At 63.2% G+C, this 23,894-nt stretch overlaps 1 protein-coding gene across 7 annotated transcripts; it reads right to left on the reverse strand.

Moving 5' to 3' along the window:
* Nucleotides 1-2,588: 2,588 nt before the first annotated feature.
* On the reverse strand, nucleotides 2,589-23,606 carry TNK2 (tyrosine kinase non receptor 2). 7 transcript variants are annotated; one of them, XM_053986369.1, is made up of 18 exons: nucleotides 23,133-23,605; nucleotides 17,889-18,130; nucleotides 17,458-17,749; nucleotides 13,717-13,894; nucleotides 13,522-13,592; nucleotides 12,090-12,302; nucleotides 11,847-11,999; nucleotides 11,371-11,648; nucleotides 11,169-11,295; nucleotides 10,931-11,077; nucleotides 10,485-10,579; nucleotides 7,551-7,745; nucleotides 6,036-6,127; nucleotides 5,476-5,520; nucleotides 3,944-5,259; nucleotides 3,426-3,521; nucleotides 3,209-3,336; nucleotides 3,008-3,099 (listed from the first exon to the last, which is right to left on the reverse strand). In XM_053986369.1, exons 2-18 carry the CDS (start codon nucleotides 18,080-18,082, stop codon nucleotides 3,093-3,095), a joined length of 3,627 nt encoding a protein of 1,208 aa, XP_053842344.1. In that variant the 5' UTR covers nucleotides 18,083-18,130; nucleotides 23,133-23,605; the 3' UTR covers nucleotides 3,008-3,092. The 7 variants fall into 7 exon arrangements, with proteins under 7 accessions (XP_053842346.1, XP_053842344.1, XP_053842347.1 ...); XM_053986372.1 differs by lacking the exon at nucleotides 7,551-7,745; XM_053986370.1 differs by lacking the exon at nucleotides 5,476-5,520.
* Between the last annotated feature and the right edge of the window lie 288 nt (nucleotides 23,607-23,894).

Consider the following 23,894-nt stretch of genomic DNA (forward strand, 5'->3'; position numbering starts at 1 on the left):
CATCTGCTCCATGGTGACAGCACCCAGGGCAAGACCCACTGTGTGCCCCGTTGGCTTGAAGGACAGAGGCTGCATGTGCCAAGTGGTGGTGGGAGCTGGAGGGATGCTGGTTGGGTGGCCAGCAGCACCTGCAGAGGAGAGCCCAGCCCCTGACCCTGCCTGGGGGCTGCCTTGCATTGCTGAACCCCCAGGGAGAGCTGCCGGGCTGGGAGGCCCTTCCTGCTCACCACTACTTCCAGCTGGCACTCTCTCTGTTGCCCGTGGCACCAGGATGCCTGTGGAGCGAGACAAGGCAGCTCCAGCTGGATCAGCCCCACCGCGGCCCCAGCAGGCAGGAACCTGCCCGCGGCCAGCTGCCTGCCGGCCTTACCTGAGCTCTGGCTGCCCGCGGGGGCGGTGGTCGGGCCGGCGGGAGAGGGGAGCTCCTGGCACATGGCCAGGTCTGAAGGCAGCTCGGCGCTGGTGCTGTCGGCCACATGGGAGATGCTGCCCGACTCGAATGAGTCCAGCGTGGGGACAAGGGGTTGCCCCTTCATCTCCCCGGCTGGTGCACAAGGCGGGTGAGGGCAGGATGAGGAAAAAAACAACCCGAAGTCGCCCTCACCCCCACCCCTCCTCCCTTCTGCGGGAGGACCAACACCAAGAACAGGACAAGCACCTTCCCCCAGGGTGAATCTCTCCATTTGATCCACAATTCCCGCCACCTTTCCCTGCTGCAGCTGGGGACCGTGACAAAGCTTTGGCACCCGCGGACAGAGACGGGGCAAACCCCGGCCGGGCACCCGGGCTCGACCTTGCAGCGTTGTAGCCGCCGGAGGGTTGATTGCAGCCCATCACCCACATGGTATCAGCCCCCTGGTCAGCCCGGCAGCAGTGCGAGGGACCCTGGCACTTACCTGGCAGCACCCAGAACCCCCACAGCACCCAGCTCCAGAGCGGCCACGGGCCCCGGCACCCCATAGTGCTTCTTCGGTGTCAGGGCGGAAGGCGACAGGGCTGCAGCTCTCACTCTCTCAAGGGAGCGTGCAACGGGTGACTCCACCGGTGAGCACTCCTCCAGGTGGGGGGGACAGGGACACCACGTGCCCTGCCTGGGGCACTGACGTCTCTGTGTCCTCGCAGCCTGCGCTGAGGTGGCACCGTCCCAGTTCTGGGGACCCACTCATGCTGGGGGCCACACCCATTTTGCCATGGGAAGCTTTAAGGTCCTTCCCAGGCCGACCCCACTGTTGACAGCCCACGGCTGGGGTCCCCAACCCCTGGGGAGCCACCCCGGGGGGTTCAAAGTCACTTGGCCTAAAGGCACTGGGAGGGCAGGTGGGGACAGGGGTCCCAAACATCTCTGGGAAGGGTGGGTCAGTCCTGGGCTCTGCACCCCCATCCACCCTCCTGGTTGCTGTCAGGTCCCTCCACACTTGGCTGCGTGGCCGATAACCCCTGGCAGGGGTTGGCTTGTCACCAAGGAGGAAGAAGGAAGGAGCAGGCTACTGCTGGTGCCTTGGGGTCCCACGTATTGACCCTGCCCTGTCCCCCCTTCGGCACTGCCGGTCCCGAGCGTTATCTGCACATCGCGGCAAACGCCCACACAAACACGGATGGAGGGGGTGGGTTGTACCCGCATCGGCGGCGGGGCCAGGCATTGCCCTGGGTTGCAGGTCACCTTCCAGCAGCGACAGAGGCCGGATGGACTCTGCTGCATGAACGGATCCAGTGAGACCACTGCAGCAAATGTGTTTGCTTCTTCACAAGGAGCTCCAGGATCACTTAAGGAGAGGGAAGAAAGTCAGTGATGGTGTTGTGCCTTCCTCGCTTCACTGACAGCCCTGCCGTGGCGGCTGCACCTCACATAGGAACACAGAAGCACAGAGTCCCAAGCAGTGACGCGTGACTGTGCTCACAGCAGCAGCAGCTCCCTCTGCTCATGCTCAGGAAGGGCCAGGGGACCAGAACAGAGGGAGCTGTGCACAGGATGTGGCCAGGCACCATCTGCCACAGGGATGGATCCACGCTCATGCCAAGGCAGCCCTTCCTCACTGTGTATGGCAGGTGCTCTCCTCTGAAGCCAGCAGCTCTGCAGCAGAGTATCCTGGGGAGCAGGTATTACGACTATCAATGGACTTGGTGGGTTTGGGCACCAAGATCCTCCTCCACCTGATCCCAAGATCCCTTCCTGATGCTGCTAGAAGGCAGCACCGCAGGAGACCCACCTAAGGGGCTCTGATACCCACTTGGGGGAGTGAGCACTGACACCGGCTCTGGGACCCCACAGGAGCCACCCCTCCACTCCTGCACCTGCTCCCGGCTCCGTCTGCAGCAGAGGCACCCAGTTGCACAATACCCCACACGTGGGTGGGGGCGATGTCGGTCCCGCCACTCCCTGCCCGGGCATGAGTCAGGTGGCACCGGGAGCCGCGGGGCACCGGGCAAGGGGGGCCCAGCTGTGGGGGGTTCCCCTGCCTGCAAGCACTGCCCACTCAGAGCAGGCAAAACCGTGCCCAGCCTTCAAGCGTTGGGCCTGGGGGTGGGATATACTGTGACTAACTCCAGCAGCCCTGGATGGGGAGAACGTTGCACCCTAAAGCAGCCTGGGAGGACTCAGCAGGAGGTTTTATATGTGCATATATCACACAGCTTTCTGGGGATCCCCAGAGTCCCTGCATCCTCTCCTGAGCTTCATCCCACAGCAGATCCCAAGGGTCACAGTCGCAGCTGCCTGCAGGGAGGAACCAGCACCCATGGATGTGTGGCTTGTCCCTGTGTGTTGGTAGGGATAAACCTGGGAGATGGCCATAGGTACCCTCAGCCTCTCCATAGAATATTTTTATATATATACATAATATATATATTAAAATTACATTTCTCTTTACAAAAACAATTCAACAAGGGGCCAGGGGATGGAGCCCATTGCCAAGGCCAGGGCACAAGCATCCTGGGAAGTCTATGGCACTAGGCAGGGTCCCTTTTGGGGTGTCTCCACCCTCAAGTGGCTCAGTCCTGAGTCCTGCAGCAGGTTGTATGGGTGGAGGCGGCGGGACTGGTCCCATGGTGAGATGCCTGCTCTGGATCCAACACAGCTTGCCCCATCCCCGTTGTCACCACCTGTAAGAAGAGGAGAGGACATGAACTCAGGAGGGGTGATGGTGCCAGTCTGCCCAGAGCAGTGTGGCATAGAGAACTTCCCCCCCGCCAAAAACATCAATGTCCCTACTTCTGGCGGGTGGCGCTGTAGGGATCGAGGAGGTGGGAGCTGGCCTGTGCCAGGTTCCAGTCGAACCTCTCCAGCACCCGCTGGCACTCACCACGGGACTTCAGCCCCAGGCAGAAGAGCTGCTCCACCTGCAAGGGGACAGGGTGTGGCCAGAGGGGTGACAGAGGTGCCACCACTCTTGATGGAGCTAGGACAAGGGAACAGGGGTGTGCTGTACCTTCAGGTACTGAATAGCCCGTTGAACGTTCCAGCCATGGTTCTGCAGGGCTGCCTGGCACTCCTCAGTGGTCACACCATGCACCATGTCCTGCACCTGGGGGGGAGCTTGTGGTCACTGTCTGCTGCCACCCCTGGGCAGCAAAAAGCCTGTGACTGAAGCAGGAGACCACTGGGGCTGCCCCCCATCCCTGGTTCTGTCTTCAGGGAGCACTATCAGCCTGGAGCTGGGATCATTCCCATCCCTGGGATCTTAAATCTCTCCTGGGCCTGGGTGGGTCACAATATCCCCAGCCTAGAAGAGACCAAGAGGACCATAGCAGCACAGCCACCATCCTCCTCCCTAGGGCGTTCAATTCCCATTTTGCCATTGCAGTGACATTTATGTCCCCCTGAACATCTGGGCCTTTCTTGTAGCCAATCCCCTGGGGCTGAACTTGTGGAAACTGAGGCACAGGCTGGGGAAAGCTCTTGCCCATGTGAGCCCACTTCTCATGGATGCTGGGGGATGATACTTACCAGCCGGATCTTGTCAGCAGGGCGGCAACCATCTGGCCCATCATAAACGATCTTCTGGAGGCTGCAGGAGGCTTTCACCAGGCACTTGGGCCCAGGGTTGCTGTTGTTGGAGGAAAAGTTGGCCTTGCAGTCTGACAATGGCTGCTGCACCATGGGACGGACAGTGGCTGTGGTGACCTGGCGGGATGCTGCCACCTCCTCAGGGCTTTTAGCCTCCTTGAAAAACTTCTCATACTTGTCCAGATAGGCAGGGCGCTCGGGCAGCAGGTAGTAGTGGGTGCTGCTGACCTTCTGCCCATCCTTCACAATGGGCAGGATGCAAGGTCCCTTGGAGCAGTCCTTGCCCTGTGCCTGGATGACCTTGGGGGTGGCGTACTTAGGGTCAAGGGCGAAGCTCTGTGTGGTGGGCATGGGCTTCCCTGGTGAGGTGGAGAGGCAGGAGCAGAGGGCAGCACGTTGCTGTGGGGAGCCCACCTGCAGAGCCATGGGGCTGGGTGTCCGGGAAGTGGGCTGGGACAGTGGGTCCCGTGGGGGGATCTGGGGCGGCCGGTCTTCCTCGCCCCCCGAAGCTGGGGAAAGGTCCCCCGACCAGCGCCCAGGCTCATTGCGGCGAAGGGGCCGGGGCGGGATTGGGACACGGGGAGGGATCTGGGGCTTGTCGTCAACTGGTGAAGCCGGTCCCAGAGGGACGTTGAGCCTTCTCATGCACTCCTGCTGCAGCTCCTCGAAGAGCTCGGTGGTCTGTGTCATGCTGGGCTGTTTGGTCTCCTTGGGGGGCAGGAAAAGGTTGTCCTCCAGTACTGGTCCCCGCTCACTCTCATCCACAAAGCCATAGTTGGTCTTTCCCCGCCGGCTTGGGGGGCTGGTGATAGAGCAGACCTCAATATCATCCTCATCCTGTGCCACGTCATCATAGGCAGGCGGTGGGGGCAAGGGCCGGGCATCCCAGTCCACTACTGGTGTGGGGTGGAGAGGCCGAGGTAGAGCCCGTGTGGGGCTCTGTGGTGGGGTCTTGTCCAGCAAAGAGTAGGCCTCCATGGCCAGCTTGGCTAATGACGGGGCTGTCAGCTCCCCCACTGGAGAGGGGCTACCCTGGGGAACTTCCTCCCCGAAGTCAATGAGGGTCACCTCGCTGCTTGCTAGCCCCTCGCTTGCCAGGCGTCCGGGTTGCCGCTCGCCCACCTTGGTGCCCGGTACTCTTGCTGATGGCTTGACCGGTCGCAGACCCTTCCCTGTGCCTGGCTTCTTCAGGCAGAGCTTCCGGAGGCCCCCTGGCAGACCCTCCTCCTCCTCACTAACTGGGTCGTAGCAAGGCTCTAGAAGGGGACAAAGAGGGATGGTGAGGGTCTCAGCACCCATCCCTAGGGTGCAAGAAGGGGCATCTACATGTCGAAGCCCCCAAACCACCCGATAATTTCAGCCCTCTTTGCTCCCAAGGCATACCAGGGCACCTGCCCCAGGCCACCCAGGTAAGAGAGAAAAGAAAGAAGTTGTGAAGAAGGGAGAGCAGCACCCGAAGAAGCCGAACTTACTGGTGAGCAGGACGGTAGGCTGAGGTGGGCGTGGAGGAGGCTGCCCTGCAGAAGACAGAACCCAAGAGAAGGGGAAGCATAGGGTGAACACAGAAGTGGCAGCCAGGGTGCTTCTTAATGGAGTGCATGCTTTGTTTTGTCCCCCTTCACTGGTGGGCCATGGGAAGGATGCTGGTGGGAAGCCCCCCAAGGAAAAACTGTAGGTTTATGGGGACTGGGCCTTATGCACAGCATTCCAGTTCCCTCCCCGTGGCAGCTCCGCTGAGATCCCCCACACTGGGGAGCCCAGCTGTTGGAGGCCAGGAGGGGACTCAGGACTCGGACAAAGGGCAGCAGGGCAGAGTCCAGCCAGGCAGAGCCACCAGCCACCCACGCTGCTGGTCGTGGTGTATGGCCAGGTGACAACACACCCCATCACCCAGGCTCCCCATGCTCTGCAAAAAGCAAGTGCCAGCAGAGAGACAGAAAGGAGAGGGTCCAGCCCATCACCCTGGCAGCAGGGTACAGTGATGGAGGCTTCGTGCAGCTCATGGGCAGGAGGAAGGAGAAAAGCTACTCACTTTTAGCCCTCCCTGGAAGCTGTGTAGGTCTAGCAGCACTCGGGTCCACACCTAAAATATCAGGAGGGTCCATGGGATTTCCCAGGTACAGCCTGTAGGGAGAGAGGAAAGTGCCTGGGAGTCAGGAGGGGCCACGTGGGACCCCTCGCTCACCAGGCTTGTGCTGTGGGACACCCCACAGCTCCTGCACCACACAACCATGCCTGGCGAGTACCGTTCCTGTGAATGCTGGGGCAACACACCCCAGAGGCTTCCAGTGCTACAGCACAGAGCCTGGTGCCATCCCAGTACCATCCCACCCATCTCCGGCTCCGTGGCATCTGTGGCTGCCTGTGCTGTGCCCAGGGGACTGCAAGCAGGGCACTGTGTGCAGGGTACTTGTGCAGTGTGCGGTGCCCAGGACACCCTCCAGCACCAGGCCGATGCTGTGCCCAAGGCAGGATGCCCCGGTACCGCGTGCCGGTGGGTGCAGGGAGGCCCGGGCGAGCCGTCGCAAGCCAGGGAGCCGGCGGGAGCCGGCGCAGCCCGAAGGCTTGGGCGTGTGCCGAGCTCGGTGCGTTCTCGGCAGCCCGGGCAGCACGTACCCAGCGCCCGTGCCCACGCAGTGGGGCGCGGGGAGGCCTGCCGGGGCACGAGCCAGATCCGCGTGCACGGCGCCTCGGTTCAGCCCTGCGAGGGCTGCCGGAAAAGCCCGTGACACAGGGTGCTGTGCAGGGGTCAGGCTGGGACTGAGGGAACCGGCAGAGCTGTCCCAGGCCTGGGATAACAAACAGCAGTTGGGATCATGATCCCAGGGGATGGACTGAGCCTAGCGCAGAGGCTGGCCCTACCCACCAGGAGCTTTCCAGTTTTTGAAATCCTACCCTGTCCCCCACCACACTGACCTCCCACATCCCTCCAGCCCAGTGCTGGGAGAGACCCCCACATGCTCCCTGCCAAGGCGCTCCTGCTCACTGTCACAAAACCAATCCCACCTGGCAGAGAGTATGTAGGACACTGGAGCACAAGCACCCAGCCCCCCTTTCCCCATCACAGTCCAGCAAGGTGTCTTCAGATAGAGCAGGGTGGAGAAAAAAATCATTTTGGTGGATTTTTTTCATGTTTTGATTTTCAAAAAGAATCATGCTGTTAGAAGCGTGGGGACAGGCTGCAAGCCACACACATTTAGCAGCCGTGGGACACCCCAAAAATGTTTTGGGGTAATGTGGCCACCTCTGGGGTGGTGCTTACTGATGTCTCTCTGCCCCAGGACAGCCACAAAAGTCGTCCCCCTGAGACAGCCACAAGCACAGCAGCCCCCCATGTCCCTAAGCCCATTAGTAGGAAGAGGCAAGGAAGTTAGTGCAGCTGCAGGGACCCTACCCAGAGCCACCATTCCCAATACAGCGGGGAAAAGAGATGCTTCATGGAGGAAAGGGGGGCAGTAGCCAAGCCGCGTCTTGCTCCCGAGCCCAGTGGGCAGCGGGGAAGGCAGGGAGCAGGCAGAGGATGCAGAGAAGACAAAAAGTTTCTTACTCATCAATTTTATCAGGAAACCCCCAGCAGTGCTGTGGGTTGGTGTCTCCATGGCCTGTGTGGATGAAGCTGTTTTTAAGTGGCTGGCTGATGTCGTGGGCTGACAGCCCTGCCACCGAGGTCACCGTGTTTCGGGGAAATTGGCCCACTTTTAGGGTCCGTTTATTCTGACCCCGCCACCAGTAATTCTCGGCCCTAAGGAATAAAAAGGACCTCGTTACTGATGAGGGGATGGGAGGTCGACACGCGCCTGCCCCACTGATGGGGAGAAGGGAAGATGATTTGTCTAAGTGCACAAAGGCATGAGGTGACACAACCAAGAAGGGACCCTGGGTGCCCAGGATCCCAACCCTACACCAGCAGTACGCTTTGGCTCTCACTCCACAACCATGTGGTCCCTGCACCTCGTGGTGCTGGGAATGCAAGTAGTGGGGAACAAAGCTCCGTGCTTGTGTCCCAAAAGATATGCCCCTTCCTCCTCCTTGCTGTCTCAAGTCACGCAGGAGCCTTGGGGTGATGCCTGCACCAAGCTCTTTGTCCCCAGTCCCTCTGTGCCCCATGTACTAAAGGATGGCACAGGGAACATGCTTGGCACCTGATGGGGGGCCCATATGGGGGACTGTGAGGTCTTCCTCGCTCCCTTCCTGCATTATCAATGAGCCCTGTGCAGGCTGGTGTGGGCAGGGGGAGATGGGCAAAAGACAGGCTTAGGTTATTAGTCTTCCTGGAGCCACCTGAGTGGCCCTGGCCACCCTGGGGTACTGGCTCCCAGTATGTCCCTGGGAAGTTGCCCAGGACACAGCCACTTCTCGGGAGGGGATGAGATGGTCATCGAACACAGAGAGACTGGTGGGGGGAACAGGGATGGGGCAGGGAAAGGCATCCCTAGTGGTGTACCCCACCCAGCACCGTGCCAAATAAATAGTGGGGGGGCTATGACGCTGCTACCCCCCCTGCCTGTAGGGGCCCTCCACTCCCCATGGGCAGGGTGTGCTGTGGGCAGGGGGCAGTGGCAGTGTGGGTGCCAGCCTGGTGAGGCTGGTACGGGCCCCACAGTTTCCTGGAGTCACCTGTGAGTCACCCCCGGCCACCAGCTCAGCCCTTTTCCTGTTTACCTTCCCACTGCCGCCAGCCAGCCGCCAGCTCAGCGTCGGGACCCCTCAGCAGAGCTCCGGCAGAGCCCAGCCGGTACCGGCCATCCTCCCTCACCGCGGCAGGCTGGGGGAGGTGGGGGAACAGCTCCCCTCCCCGGGAAGTCCCCTCCACTCACCTTCCCTGCGCCCCTCATTGCCACATCCCGACTAAAGGATGCTGCACCCGGACCATCCCTCCACTCTCCCTGCTCCCAGCCTCGGTCCCACTGAACCCGAGCTCGGACCCCCGGCACAAACCCGCTCCGGTGCTGCCCTGGCTCCTCTCCCCGCGACAGCCCCCTCCTACGAGCGGCTGGGTCCCCGGGGGGCTTTCAGGGAGGTCCCTGCCCCTGCCCACACACACGTACGCACACCCGGCGCCCGCCGAACGACAGGCAGGGGCTTGAAAAGGGGTGGGGGGTGTTTACGGTGCCCCGGGCGGCTTCGGCAGGGCCGGATGCAGCCCCCGGCAGGAGGCCACCCCCCTTCCCCCCATCAGCTTTGCCCGGGCATCCCCAGAAGCAGCGCGGGGTGGGGGGGGGCGGCTACTGCCGGGGAAACTGAGGCACGAGGAGGGGTCTCCCCTCCGGGAGTACCGGCAGTTGGTGGGGTTTCTGCCAGCCCTCGGCTGCTGAACCCACCGCGTGTACCCTGAGTCCGCACCCCCAAAACCTACCCACCGGGGGTTACCAAGGACCGGCGTCCCTCGGGGAAACTGAAGCAGAGGAAGCTGCGCCCCGGCTGTACTCCAATCCCGGCAATTCCCGACCGACGGGCAACCTCCAGCCCCTCTTCCCGCTCTATCCTTCCCTCCGCGGCTCACCTGGGGCCGGCGGTGGGGCAGGACGCGGACCCGCAGCCCGGCCGCGATGCGGCGGCAGGCACGATGTAGGGCGCTCTGGCACGGCCGCACCGCCCTCCGCCGCTCCTTCCCTCCCTCCGCCGACGCTGCTTCCCCTCCCCTCCCCTCCCCGCAATTAAACCGCCAGACCCTGGGCAAGAGTCATCCCCGCGGCGGCGGACCGGGAGCAGCCGGTCCCTGCAGACACACAAACCCGGCCTGATTCACCCCGGGTCGTGACTAATCGCGGGGAGCCGGCCCGGGGCGGGGGACAGGGAGGAACGGGACAGAGCCCTCCTCCTCCTCCCCTCGGGCTTGGGAGGCTGGCTCTAGTGCGGGCATACCAAACTCCTTCGGGAGGTCCCCACTCTTCCCCAGCTGGAAGGTGACAGGCACATCCTGGGATAGGGATGCAGGCACAAAAGGGCCCCCTACTCCAGTCCCAGGTCCCTGGGGCGGTGGAGGGGTGGCGTGCCCTGGCATGGTCAGCAGGGACCAAGAAGCCCACAGCACAGCGGGTTCTGCCAGCATGGTACCAAGTCCCATGGTTGCCTCTCCCAGCCCGATGACAGCAGCATGTCTCCGGGTGCTGGCAGCATGTCCCCACCACTATCAGCAGGGAGCGGCCCTGTGGCGTGCAGTTTCCCTGGGCAAACCCACGGATACAGTGGGCTGAGTCAGCAGGGATGGTGTGGGCAGGACTCTGGGCAGTGTGGGCAGGGCTGTGCCCCACACACCGGGGTGGCCCCACGATGCCGTGCTGCCTAGGGAACCACAAACCCACCAGCTCTGCCCACCCACGGGGTACACGGCTGGGTGTGCTGGGGATAGAGCCACCCCTTCCCCTCCCTGCTTCCCACAGCTCTGCCAGTGCCCACAGTGTCCCCATTCCCTATCCTGATGCAGGCTGGCAGGCAATGCATCCCCCTTTACAACACCTGCCACCCCGCCATGCAGTACCTGCCCTCAATGACTGTGATGATGTCGTTCATCTGGATGTGCAGCTTGTCTGGTTCCTCAAAGTCCTGCAGCGCTCTCATGTCGGTGGGCTGAGCCTGGGGGAGGAGTGGGTGAGGATAGGGGATGCAGCCCCCCATGTCCATTCTCTTCTGAGGTCAGGCCCAGCCCCAAGGAGGGCAGGGAGGCCCCAAAAATGGACAACAGACAGCATCACCACTGGCCCCTCCTCAGCTGTCACATCCCTGGGGTGTGTGATGGCAAGGCAGCAACCAGGTGCTTCCTGCTGTGACCATGTCACCACCCTCCACCTCCCAGCCTGCAGGGCTGCCTGGCCTGAGCTCCCCATGTCACCTCCCACCCTGGCAATATTCTTAGCTCTATCCATGCTTGAGCAGAGCTGGCAGGATAAGGTGCTGGGGCTCCTGTCCCCCTCCCTGCTCACCCACCTCCACCAAGAAGTCTCGCAAGGCCACAAAGGTGGGTCGGTCCTCGGGCTTGTGTGCCCAGCACTGCAGCATGACGTTGTAGATGTCCTGGGGACAGTCCTCAGGCCGTGGCAGCCGCTCACCCTCCTTGTCTATCTTGTGCAGGATCTGTTGGACAGGGTGTGCTGTCAGGGTGTCCCAGATCCCCCTCAGCACCAGCAGGGTGAGGCGAGGGGGCAGGTCCCTGCTGTACACCTACCTGGCTGCCATTGAGGCCAATCCAAGGTTCCTGACCATAGGTGAACATCTCCCAGAGGGTCACTCCGAACATCCAGGTGTCACTGGCGTGGGAGAAGGTGCGTGTCTTCAGGCTCTCAGGAGCACACCTATAGGGGGAAGGACATGAGCATCAGAAGGCCATGGGTGCTGCACCTCCAGGTCTCCCCCTCCCCAAGGCTCACCAGGCAAAGGGGACCTTACGATGCTCCTGCATCACGTAGTGATCATCATTTTTGGGCAGTGCCCGCATTAGTCCGAAGTCCCCAATCTTGACGAGCTCATTGGAGGCCAGCAGGATATTGCGGGCAGCCAGGTCGCGGTGGATGAAACGCTTGGACTCCAGGTAGGCCATGCCCTTGGCCACTTGGATGGCATACTGGCACAGGGTGGAGATGAGGAAATGGCCTTGGTTCTTCCGCAGGCGGTCCAGGAGGGAACCCAGTGGGGCCAGCTCTGTCACCTGGGCCATGGGATGAGGACAGCAAGCGGGTCAGTCCACGGCCACCTTGGCTGGGCTGGTTTCCAGCCTTCTTATGCCCCACTGAGGATGCCAGCAGAGGGCCTGGGGTACAGACCCAGCCTGGCTTGGCTCATGCCATCACGTGGGACCCCCACATGGAAGTGTCATTGGGGTGGGTCCCATCCCCCCTCCACTCACCATCTTCATGGGGTGGGAGAGCACCACGCCATACAAGCGGATGAGGTTCCTGTGGTCCAGGGAGTGCATGGCATTCACCTCCCGGATGAAGTCGTCCAGTGCCTCTGGCTGGCTCAGCACATCTGTCTTGAGGCACTTCACCGCCACATTCAGCTATGGCCAAAGCAGGGATGAGTTCCGAAGTGTCTTCCCCTCTGCGTGGTCCCACTGCCTGGCTCCCCACCCCCCCGAGCAGCCCCTCACCGTCTTGCCAGCAGGTGTGCACCACTCGCCGCGACGCACGACACCAAAGGAGCCGTCACCCAGCTTCTCAAAGATTGAGAGGTCTCGCTCCCGCACGAGGCACGTGAGGGAGTGCTGGCCCCCAGCTTCAGGGGGTGGTGGTGTGGGAGGCTTGCGGAAGGTACTCTGGGGCTGGGGCGGCAGCTCCGACTCTGGGCGCTTCCCACTGAACACCTGTGGGGCATGGAGGAAGGTGAAACGTGGCCATGGAAACACCCCAAGCCCTTGGGTCTCTAAGTGAGAAGTTCTGACACAACCCCTTGCCTCGGCTGTACACACTGGAACCTAGTGATGACCCATAACTGGACCCATAAACCAGAGAAGGCTGGCTGTGGGAGAAGGCTCTGTTCCTCCTGCTGCTGGCACACTGAGCTGTGATTCCCGTGGAGGGAAGAGCTTGTTTCTCTTGCAGCAGCTCTACAGCAGTTCCCCAGCAGCCACAGCAAACCAGGCCGGTAGCCAGAGAGCCCTGGGCACTCCTTGGCCAGGCTGAGGCCACACAATGTGCCTGGGCACAAAGCCAAGGGAAACCTCCAGCTTGGGCTGAGCCTGGTGACACATCCCTGCAGCAACGTGGGCTTTGCAATGCGTGCTGGCTACCACCACTCAGAAGGGATGGGCTCTCCTTCCATTTCCCTCAGCTGGGATGGATGATGTGCCCCATGGAACAGGGGCACACAGTCTTGATGCAGGGTGCGCGGGGGCTGGGCACAGCATGTGTCTGGGGTGGGAGGTGGCATTTCTGCTATTTGTTCTTTATTAGAAGTAGCCTTCTATTAAAAGCCCATCCTCATCATGTCCCAGCACAGACAAGTCACACAGGGGAGAGGCCATGGCCCAGTGCCCAGCTGGCAAACTGGGCTCTGCCAAACTCTGAGCTTCTGGGGTGCCAGGTGCCATTGGGTGCCAGCAGTACCGGCTTTGGATGGGATGGTATCAGGGCATATGTGAGCATCCCAAGGTCCGCTGCCGCAGTGTGTCCCAGCCCACAGGTACAAGGCTTTGCCCCCACACTGTGAGGCAGCAGGGTAGGCAGTCTCCTGGGCACCACTGCTGCCCACAGAGCTGTCTGGCGCAAGGCTCTCTGGTTCACTTGCTGCAAACAGGTTTCCTGACAAAGAGGCAAATAATATGAGGGAATGAATTTTCCAAGTGCTGGGGTAGCAGGGCTATCCTTTGATGGGAAGTGACCCAGGAGCTTGAGGGGGACTGGGGTGCACACTGGCAGGGTCACACCACAGGTGAGGTGTGGATGGCAGGGGCTTCTGCCCATTTCCCTGACAGCCTCCAGGGATGTGGGGGAGCCAGGCACCCTTAAAGGGTACAGGGAGGTATCCAGATCTTCCTGTCTGCCTCAGTTTCTCTGCCACACCTGTCCCTCTCCCATCCCTACCTTGCTCATCCAGGATTTCCGCTTGCACATGGCTTTCCTCCGCTTCACTGCCTCCCACAACCTCCGCTGGCCTGCAGGATACAGGGACACAGTGACTGTCACAAGTCAGTTTGGGTAGGGGTCTCCTCCAGCCCTATATGCTCCTGTGGGCTTCCCAAAGGGGTAAGGGGAGAGGTTTGGGGAGGATGTACACACCAGGGCGTCCCATGCCAATCTTCTCCAGATCCTCATTTTTGACGTACTCAAAGTGGGAGAGGCGTGTGACGTTGAGCTCGTCTCGGATGCGCAGGAAGTACTGCTGCAGCTGCAGCTCGGTGAGCAGCTCCAGCAGCCAGTCCGTGCCCTCCTCCGCCTGCATGCTACAGCTCAGCCTCTGCTGGGACAAAACATCGGGTTAGGGCAACCCTGCTCTGCTCCCCTCTGCCCTATCCCCACTGAGGAGTCACCCAGAGATCAGAACCAAGGCTGGGGTGCTTCTGTGAGGAATACTAGTGGAGTAATCTCCTGAGCCTGTCACCACCTCTCTGAAGGAGGCCAGGAGAGGCACCCAGGAGAGGCATCCCAATCAGCAGGACCCCCAGAGATAGGAAGGGCCCCCCAGTCTGCCCTGTCCTGCCCACAGAAGTATCAGCCCACCCCTCTGTTCCAGCACAGGCTATGCCCTGGTCAGCAGTGCCAAAGACACAGGAGGAGGCAGAAGCTCAGGACAGATATGCCTGCCCAATTCTCTCTGCTCAGCTGGAAGGGCTGAGCAGGAAGGTGACAGCAGGGACAGCCACCTTGGCCCCCGGCATGCCTGCACACTTGGCTGAGCTGTAGTACAGACTCACAGCGGGTCTCCTCTGCCATGGGTGGTGCCACCTCACTGGGCAGACACAGGGAGGGGGCAGACAGGAACATCTGGGCCTCTGGAGGGTCCTGTTGCTCTGGCGCTGAGGTACAGGACACCCCAGTGCTGCTGGCATCAGTCCCCAGCCGTGGCAGGACAGAGAGAGGAAGGGCTGGAGCCCCATCCACCCCCCGACTCCCCATCCCTGCCTGTTGTCCTGGCTCTTCCCCACTTTAACCACCACCTTTCTGGAAAGAGATATGACTCTGCCTCCTCCTGATGAGAGTGGGTGGGAGGTTGGGACCCGCCATCCCAGTTCCACAGCGCGGCAGCCCCCTCCATCCTCTCCTCTACCCTGGGAGACGACATGGCCCCTGGCGTCTGCACTCGCTGTTCTCGGCTCCCTCGGCCGCGTCACCGCAATTACAATCCTCGGCACTGGGCTAAAAATACGGCGGGCGCGGCGAGCAGCTGGGCACGGGGGCGCATGGGGGCATGCAGGGCGACTCGGGGCGAAGGGAGCTGCGGCTCCCCTGCCCGCAGGCTACGGGGACAGGGCCGGCTGACGGCCAGGGTAGGGTCTGCACGGGGCGAGGGTCGGCACTTACTCGGTAGAGGCGGAAGCGGGTGAGGAAGGGGAAGGATCGGTGCAAAGCCTGGAAGCGTCGCATCCTGCCTGGCTGCCAGCCCCTGGCACCGCTGATGTCCCTTCCCCGGTGCCGGCGTCCCACGGCGGAGCCCGCTCACTGCAGCCGGGGCACCCGCAGTCCCTTCATTTGCGCTACAGAGATGTCCCCTGGGCTCGACCGCCCCACAGACCCCCCCTGGAGCGGGCAGGGGGTTCGGGCTGTCCGTCGGCCGGACGCGGGCTGTGGCTCTGCCCCTCCTTCCATCCGGCTCTCGATCCTCTGGCCGGCCGGCCCTCCCCTTCCCCAACGCAACGGGGCCGGGGCGGGGGGGGGGCGGCAGGCAAGGCTGGGGGTCACTCCCCTGGCTGGAGCCGCTTCCTGGGGACCCCTCGCTGGTAGCGGGGTTCGGTCCCAGCCGCCTGCCCGAAGCGCTGCCCAGGAGGGTTATTTTCAGCCGGGCTGGGACGCGCGCCCAAGGGGCCGGGCTCCCATCAATGTCCCGCTTTCTCCCTTGTTCGGCGGTTGCCGGCAGCTGGGAGCCCGGACCCCCGCTCCCATTGCCATGGAAACTCGCCCCGGCCTTGGGAAACGCTCCCAGGCCTCAGTTTCCCCCCTAGAAAGCAGGGAGGGAGGGAGGTAGAAGAGACATCCGGCTCTCTGCTCCCCAACCGAGGCCACAGGCATGATGCCAGGGCGATGGGCACTGCGGGGGGAGTTTCTGGCTCGGCAAACATATCCGCTGCCCAGCTGCCAGCCCCCACAGGGCTCTGCCGCGGGGCGCCACCAGCACCCTGAGGCTCGCTCCCCTTCCCTGATGGGGCTGGCACCCAACCCCAGCAGTGCTGTCCGCCCCCGGGCTCCCTAAGGAGAACAGCTGGCCACGCCGGCAGCCACAGCGTGAGAGAGGAAAGACCCACAGCAACCTCTTGCCACAGCCCCCGCCTGCCTGGCCCCCCAAACCATGGCCAGTGCTGTGCCACGGGAGCAGCTGAGAGGGAATTAAATGCATCCCCAGGATGAGTCTCCACTGGGGCTTCCACTGCTGCTGGGATCCCAGCTGGCACCCGGCAGCAGAAGCACCGGGCACAACAAGCCCATTGACTGGGGACAACTGGGCACAGTGCCCTCGGCACCAACCTCTGCCACGCGCCAGCTTCCCCCGTCCCAGTTCAGGGGACACCGGGGATGGGGGGTGCCCTGCCTTGACAGAGCATCACCCTCATCATGCAGAAATGGTACAGGAGGAGTTGGGGTTGCAGGAGTACACTGCCTCCTGCAACCCCAAATCCCAGGTGAGGCTGCCCAGTTCAGTACTCACATCAGGGGTACAGGTTTCCAAAAGGGAATGGGGAACCCAGCTTTGCCCACCACGCCAGGGGAGGTTCCGTACCTCAGTTTCCCTCTCTGCGACAGACCCGCACACACAGGGAGTGATCCTGCAACCTCGACTCTGAGTGGGGCAAGGCGTCCTGCCACCAAACTCCCATCCTGAGGTGGGGAAGTCACAAATCCCCGAGACCCGCTGCACAGGTGCTGCTCGGCCCTTGGCGCCCTGCACAGCCCTGCCATGCACACCCATCCCTGCAGCGCCAGGGATGCACCCTACGTGCACCCAGGCTCATGCATGGTGCGTGGTGAGGACGCTCACGTGCACCCCAGGACCACACAGGAGCAATCCCCCCGCGTGCCTCCCGCCACCTGCACAACCGCAGCCGCCCCCCACGCACGTCCCCTCCGCGCACCCCGCGGCTGCCGCCCTGCCCGGCCGCACGTGCGCAAACACCGCGGCGCCGCCGCCGGCACCGTCCTGCTCCCGCCTCCGCCCGACGCGCACCTGGAGCCGCCTGCCCCCTGCGCGCCCACGGGTGCCCACCCCCGCTGTGGCATATTCGTCGCCTCCGCGCTTGCCTGGCAGCGCACACACCCGTCTGAGCTGGCACGTGGGGGGTCAGTCCTCCCACCTTTCCCCCTTCCCTCCCCCCCATTACATCTATCCCTAATGACACAATACCTGTCCTACACCTCAAGCCCCCTGCACCTACACATTCCCCTCATCCATGCAAAGCCTGACATCCCCCAGGGACACTCCGTTGTGGGGATGGCAGTCTGCAGGGCCACCGTCTGGTCGCAGCACTGCAGCTAGGGGATGGCATCCTCTGCTGGGCACCGTGCCCCCCTCCACGAGCTATGCCAGGCTTAGCTGAGCCTGCTGCCTCACACCATTCCCCCATGCCTCAGTTTTCCCAACAAGAAGCAGCAGGTAGCCCCCCTCCCGTGGGTCAGGATGCGAGCATAGCCGAGCAAGGGGCGGGTGTCATGCTGCCCCGGATGCTGTGGGGTACAGCACATTCCAGAGGGGAGATGCCATGCAGGGATCCCCTGTGCTCCATGTCAGCTGCCAACCCATGCCCATCCCGCGGCCATCAAGCTCAGCCAGGTGCCCCCGCTGCTCCCCTCTACCGATTCCCCCCCACTGACCCGCCGGCACGGCATGCCCGGGGCGGTGTCCTGCCGGGGGGGTGGCGTGGGGCGCCTGCTGCCCAGCCGCAGGACCCGCTGCCCGGTGCTGTCCGAGAAGCTGTGGGGCAGGGGCCCGTGCATTTCCTCCTCCTCCTCGGCGCTGCTCAAGCGCTGGTAGTCGCATCTCTCGCCCATGGCTGAGGCGGCGGCTGCGGCGCAGCGGCGAGTGGGGGGCTCTGCGGAGACGCCCGCGTCTGCTTGGGGGCGGCGAGGGCTGGAGCCGGGTTTGGGATCACATGGCAGAAAGTTGCTGCAGTTCCGGAAAACAGCGAGAGGGTGAAGGTGACCGCGACGGCAATGGTGGGGGTTGGGGGTGGAGGATGGATGGAGGGATGCAGACGAAAAGGGAAAAGAGAAGGGGGGGCAGCCCCTCGAGCGCTTGTCCTCACCCCAATTCCAGCCTGGCACCACTGTCTTCCTCCCGGCGCGGCAGCTCAACCGCCCACCTTCTGTCCCTGCTCCGGCTCCTGAGTGGAGAGGTGGTGGCATCGCCGCCAGCGCCGCGCTCGCAGCCCCCTTCTCCCCGCACCCCGGCACGGTGCACCAGGCAGCCAGGCGGAGGAGGAGGATGAGGGGGGACCATCGTCAAGCAGCCGGGGTTCTACAGCAGGCAGGATGGGTAGGGAGGCACCTGCAGAGGGATGGGGGGGCTCTGGCGCTGGCAGTATCCCCAGCATCCCGCCCGCTTCCCTGCGCAGGCAGAGGGGGATGGGATGCACCGGGAAGATGGCTGCTCCGCAGCGACCGGCAGCGTTGGCGCAAGCACGGCAGGGCTGGCACAGCAGCCAGGCCCCGGGGGGTGCCGCTGGGATGGGGGTCCGAAGGCCACGCCAGGATCAATCCTCTCCCCCCACCCCCTCGGAGGGGGCTGGGGGTCTCCTAGACCTCTGCCAGGCGCTGCCGCAGCTGGCACAGCTCCCAGCAGGAAGCCACCTCCCTGGATGGGGAACCCCCACACCTGCACATCGGGACTGGCCTGTACCCCAACGCTGCCCAGCCACAGTCCCTCTCGCAGCCTCCCGACCACAGCTGCAAGCAGGCTGAAATCGGGGGGGGGGGGTGGGTGGGGGGCTGCAGCCCCCTCAAAGACCCCTGTGACCTGCCTGTCCTTTGGGGCACAGCAGAGTCCCCAGGGACCAAATTGCTCCTCATGCCAACGCCACAGGGTATGATGCCCCATTCTGACCCCCAGAAGCACCCCCACGACCCATCACTGTTCCCCCCACGGAGCCCTGAGAACCTGGTGCCGCCAAAGGAGTGACACCAGGCTGTCAACGTGCCAAGGCAGGGCGCAAGAGCGCGTCCTGACCCCCCCCCCCCCCTTTCCCTCTCTCTGCTCCAGAGAAACAAACACCCCCAATCCTGGGGGGCACCTGCCCTGGCTGAGGGGCCGGGCGGGCACAGCCCCTTGGCGACTCCTCCTGCCATACCACGGAGGTGAGCTCAGCCGCGGAGCCGAGGCGGGCCGGGCCTGCGGCGTGGGAGCAGCGAGCCGCCCCCGCGCACGGCCCGCCGGCGTCACCGCGCTGGCACGCCACAGGACGGTGACTGATGCACGTGCTATGCCACCTGCCCTCCGGACGCAGCCGCCCTGTGCTACCCCAAAACCCTCACCAGCCTGCCCAGTGAAGGCGATACTGTGGGGATGAGTAGGGACGGCCCCTGTCCCCGCAGCCCTGAGCATAGATTTGGGTCACTCCCCCCCTCACGTCGGCATCCTGGCCTGCCCAAGCTTAACTGACACCACAATGACTAGGTACCGTACAAGGTACCGTACAAGGGGACAAATGGCATTATGCCGTGCCAGCCTTGACTCACCTGCCTGCAATTCCCACCCTGAGGGGGGTCCCACCACAATGTTAACCACTGGATGGGATGCACTGTCTTCTACCCTCCAGGGTGTGACAGTAACACTGAACACAAGGTGTCCCTCCCCTCTGTGGGGACACTGGCACTCCTCAGCCCTATGGGACACCACACTTATCCCCACATCCCTGGGACCAGTGCCACAGCATCCCCTATGCCCACGACCCCCCAGTGAGGACCCCAGAAAGTGGTAGGTCCCCAAAACAAGCTCCCAGAGGGGGATAGGGTCCCCCACTCACCTCCATCACATCACCCTGCTCAGTGTCACAGCCCGCCTGCCACCTTCCTGCCACCTTCCTGGCAGCTGTGTCGCCTGGAAGTGATCTCACTGACTGCGGCGGCAGCAGGGCAGCCGCACCGTCACCCCGGGCTGGCTTGTTCAGCCCTGGCAGGGCCCCGAGGGCGGCCCCAAATTGTGGTGACACACTGCCCAGCCCGGCTGCCACCGCGCAGGTGTGCAGACACACACATATTCTCGCGTACAAACACACCCTGCTCCCACCAGAGGCAGGGCTGCTGCCTGCATCCTGACCACCTGTGGGATGCTGCTCCCACCCAGCTCTCTGGGGACCGTCCCCAGCCCCTCACTGGACTGTGCCACCCCACGTACCCCCATACCAGTGGGTGCTTTACCTCCTTCGGTGCTGGCACCTGATGCTGCTTGGTTGGCTGGATGGAGCAAGCAGGAGGTCTTGGGGGGCCAGCACGGAGGGCTGGTGACCCCCGTGGCAGGGGTGGCCGGGGAGGCCGAGGTGCCAGGTTCCTCCTTGCTGCCATCTCTGGGCTTCCAGAGCCTGGCTCCATGGCCTGATCCTGTCCCCCAGCACAGAGCATCCCCTGCTCTGAGCCCCTGCCTGCAGCAGTGGATGTGTGGGAAGGAAAGACACAGGCACGTGGGGGGGCCCCCTCATCCCAGCACAGCCCCAATCCCCTCCCTAAGCCTCTTTCCTCTGCTAAATCCACTCCACAGGTCGAGCTGGGGCAGGCTCAGCTTGTCTTGCACCTCCCAGCTTGATGGCATGGGCAGCAATTGCTGACCCCATAACTGATCCTCACCTCAGCCCCAAGCTCTCCCACCAAGACAGGGTCACAGTGCAGTGTTTTGGCGGACAAACAGGCAAAGCAACAGTCCCTGGCACGCTTATTGCTGGGGAGGTGGAGAGGGCAGCAGGCTTGGCATCACTGAGCCCTGGTGTCACTGCTGCTGTAAGGACCCTGTCACTGCCCCAATGCAAGGCTGGTTTGTGCCTGCCAGCCCCCCACAGTGATCTCACCTGGGCCACAGGGACAGCACTGTGGGGATCCCTTAGCAGTGCCAGCCCGTGTTGCAGTGAACCGCGCAGTCTGGGCTCAGGTGACACCGGTCACGGGGTCCCCCTGGGGCAAAGTGGGAGAGCTCAGAATGGGCATCCCTGCCTGGCACCCCCATCTGTCCACCCCAGACGCTCCAGACTTCCTGGAGGTTAAGGTATAGAAAGTGTCTCTGCATCCAGAGTCATGACCTGCTCTGCCAAGGCACTTAGAAGAGCCTTTGTGGACTCACCCGCCAGGAGAGCTTTGCCCCCAGTCCTGCCAGGTAAGGGGGACACCAGGACGCACCCAGAGCCCTGGTCAAACCTGCCCCTCCACCCCAAGAGTGCTGCCAGCAGTATCCCCATCTCCACCCCAGTACAGGATATGTCCTTGGGCCAGGCTGCAGCTGGCACAAAACGAGTTTGTCAGGTTTCAGGCCAGGTTGGCACAAAGCCACACCCAGACAGCAGCATCTCTCTCCCCTTTGAGCTGGGAGCAGGCAGGCTGGGACCCCTAGAACTGGAAGGAAGGGATGACGGCTCAATCCCCACAGTTCCCCAGCATGAGAGCAGCACAAAATCCTAGCCAGACCGTTCAGTATTTGCCAGTCACTAGCACTAACTGACAGCACCCTAATTAGCCAGAATGCAGTGGGAGTACTGGCCCTCCCCCAGGGCTGCTCAGTAAATGGATGGAACAAGACTTTCTCCTAAGTCCTTCCTATCCTGGCAGGGTCTGTGCATGAAGCAGAACCTCCTCCTGTCCCCCAAAACCCATACAAGTAGGCAATGCCCCCCAGGATGCTTTGCCCCTGACAGCTATCATCGCTCATGGACACAGCTGAAGTCAAAACTCAGGTGGCTCCATGGGCAGGATGGGACTTCTGGGAAACTGAGGCACAGTGTCAAGTCCAACCTGCAGTTGGTTAGGACAGGGCTCAGCTACAAACCCACAGTAGTTCATGGTCCTGTGGGGGCTGCTCCTCTGCTTATGAGGGCCCCCCTTGCCCTGGGGAGGCTGAGTCACAGTGGGACAGCAGGCTGGCAGCTGCCCAAGGAGGAAGGCATCACCAGCCCCCCCAGCCATACCCACTACACCCCACCCTGCACTAACAAATACCTGGCTATGGAGGCTCCGGTAGCTCCAGGGGTTGGTAACAGGTTGCACAGCTCCCACTCTGCACCCCCAGGCCTCGGCACGGCCCAACAGGGGATACGGAAGCTGCTTCTACCCTCCCACTTCCTGCGGGGACCTGTGGGCTCAGGGCTGGCAGTGGGAGCAGTTGAGGATGGGCGTGCAGCACCCAGGTCTGTCCTGGACCTTCTCCCTAAAGAGGTGGCTGGTAGCACAGACCTGCTCAAAGACACTTCACGAGGCAGGATCTGTTTTCAGGAGACTTTTGCAAAGCCCATAGCCCAAAAATTTTGTTGAAAGCTTTGCCCTGAGCCAGCTCAATGAATGGCCGAGTAAAAGAGGGGAATGCACAACCTCCAGAGCCCACAGCACCTGGCAAGAGGGACACTCTTTGCAAGGTGTTGAGCTGGTGCCGGAGCCAGCAGCACCGGGACACCCTGGTGTACCTGCTGCACCAAGCGGCCCCAGGGAGGTGAGGGTGTGGGGAAGTGCCAGGGCCAGGCTCTGCCTCAGCCTGTCCTGCCCAGACAGCCCAGCCCCAGCACTGCTGCCGAAACACTGTCCCTGCCTGGGCTGCTCTGGCCACCTCCAAACCTCCTTCCCAGCAGCTGCTTCAGAATGGGCAAGGGATCTAATCTTGCTGTGAGAAGCCGAGCAGGATTTTCCTGGCACCTGGTGGGATCCATGTCTGGACTGTCAGCACTACCTTACCAAGTTTAAAGTTAAACTTTTATTTAAAAAAGCAAAACCAACAAAGACCAAAAGTTTACCAAACGGTCCTGGACTGTTCAGAGAAAAATTGCCACAACGTAGCTGGACACAGCCACGATGCTGCATGCTTGGTTGGTGGTCAGAGGCTCCCCGCACCTCACTGCGCCTCAGGGTTTCAGCCGCAGTACAACACCCCGAGGAGCGGGGCTGGCCCCGGAGGACAAGGATCCTCTGTTCAGTGCCACAGCTCCCACGAGCCCAGGGAAGAGGAAGAGCAAAGCTGCCTTTTCTCCAGAAAAAAAAAAAAACAAAAAACACCAAAAAAACCTTCCCCCAGCTTCCGCTGTGGTTTAGGCGAGTTCAAGGGCACCAGGCACCCACTCATACCAGACCCTGCTGCCTGCTCTGCCCTGGCAGCTGGAGCAGGAGGTCGGGCCTGCTGCCGGCCGGGACTGAGCAGTCCCGCAGTGCTTGGGCACGAGGGAAGCACCGCAGCGCGCAGTACTGCGGGGCACGCTGCCAACACACCGGCACACTCAGCTGTCAACCGGGCAGCAGCACAGTGCCAAGCCCTGAACCCCCTGCCCCTCGCAGCACCCACAACCATGGGGTCGCGCCTCGTTCCTTACCTCTGCGCTCACCGCCACTGCCACCGCATCCTGCGCCGAGTCTGCAGCGTCACCGGAGGGCGAGGACGGGCACAGCGGCACTCCAGACAGCCGGCATGCCAGGAGAGACGAGCCCGCACACCTGCCGGGGCGGGGTGCGACGATCGACGCCGGGGACGTCCGGGCCGCGGCTGGGATCACCCCCGGGGCAGCGGGCACCGGGCACGGGGTGCGGCCTCACACCCGGGCGGACCTCCTGCGGCTCAGGCGGTGTGCCGGGGTCCGCGTGCCGGGGTTGCCGCCGGGGTGCTCCTGCTCCCCCGGGTAGAGCTCGCCCTCCTCCTGCACTCCGCCCCGGGCCTCTCCCTCCTCCTGCCGGCCCCGCCGCACCCACCAGCGGGTGCGGGCCGGGGGGCTCACCGCGTCCCGTCGCCCCCCGCCGCGCTCCTGCTGCGCCCGCCGGGCCAGGCCCTGCTCCTGCCGGACCTTGGGGCCGTGCTCCTGCACCCCTCGCACCGCGCCCCGCGCCCGCCGCGCCCCGGGGCTGCCGCCCGCCGCCGCCTCCTCCGCACCCCGCGCCCGCCGCCGCGCCCGCGCCGCCCCCCGCTCCCGGGGCCGCCGCGGCTCCGCGCCCGGCTTGGGGCTGCCGAGGGCGGTGACGGGCCCGGGCCGCTCGCCCCACTCCTGCAGGCTCGTCCGCTCGCCCAGCGGCACCCAGTGCCACCGGCCCGGCCCCCCGCCGCCCCTCGGTTCCCCGCCGCCGGCCACCAGCTCCTGGCCGCG

The sequence above is a fragment of the Vidua macroura genome, chromosome 10 (genome assembly GCF_024509145.1).
Source record: "Vidua macroura isolate BioBank_ID:100142 chromosome 10, ASM2450914v1, whole genome shotgun sequence".
In the NCBI taxonomy this organism is placed as follows: domain Eukaryota; kingdom Metazoa; phylum Chordata; class Aves; order Passeriformes; family Viduidae; genus Vidua; species Vidua macroura.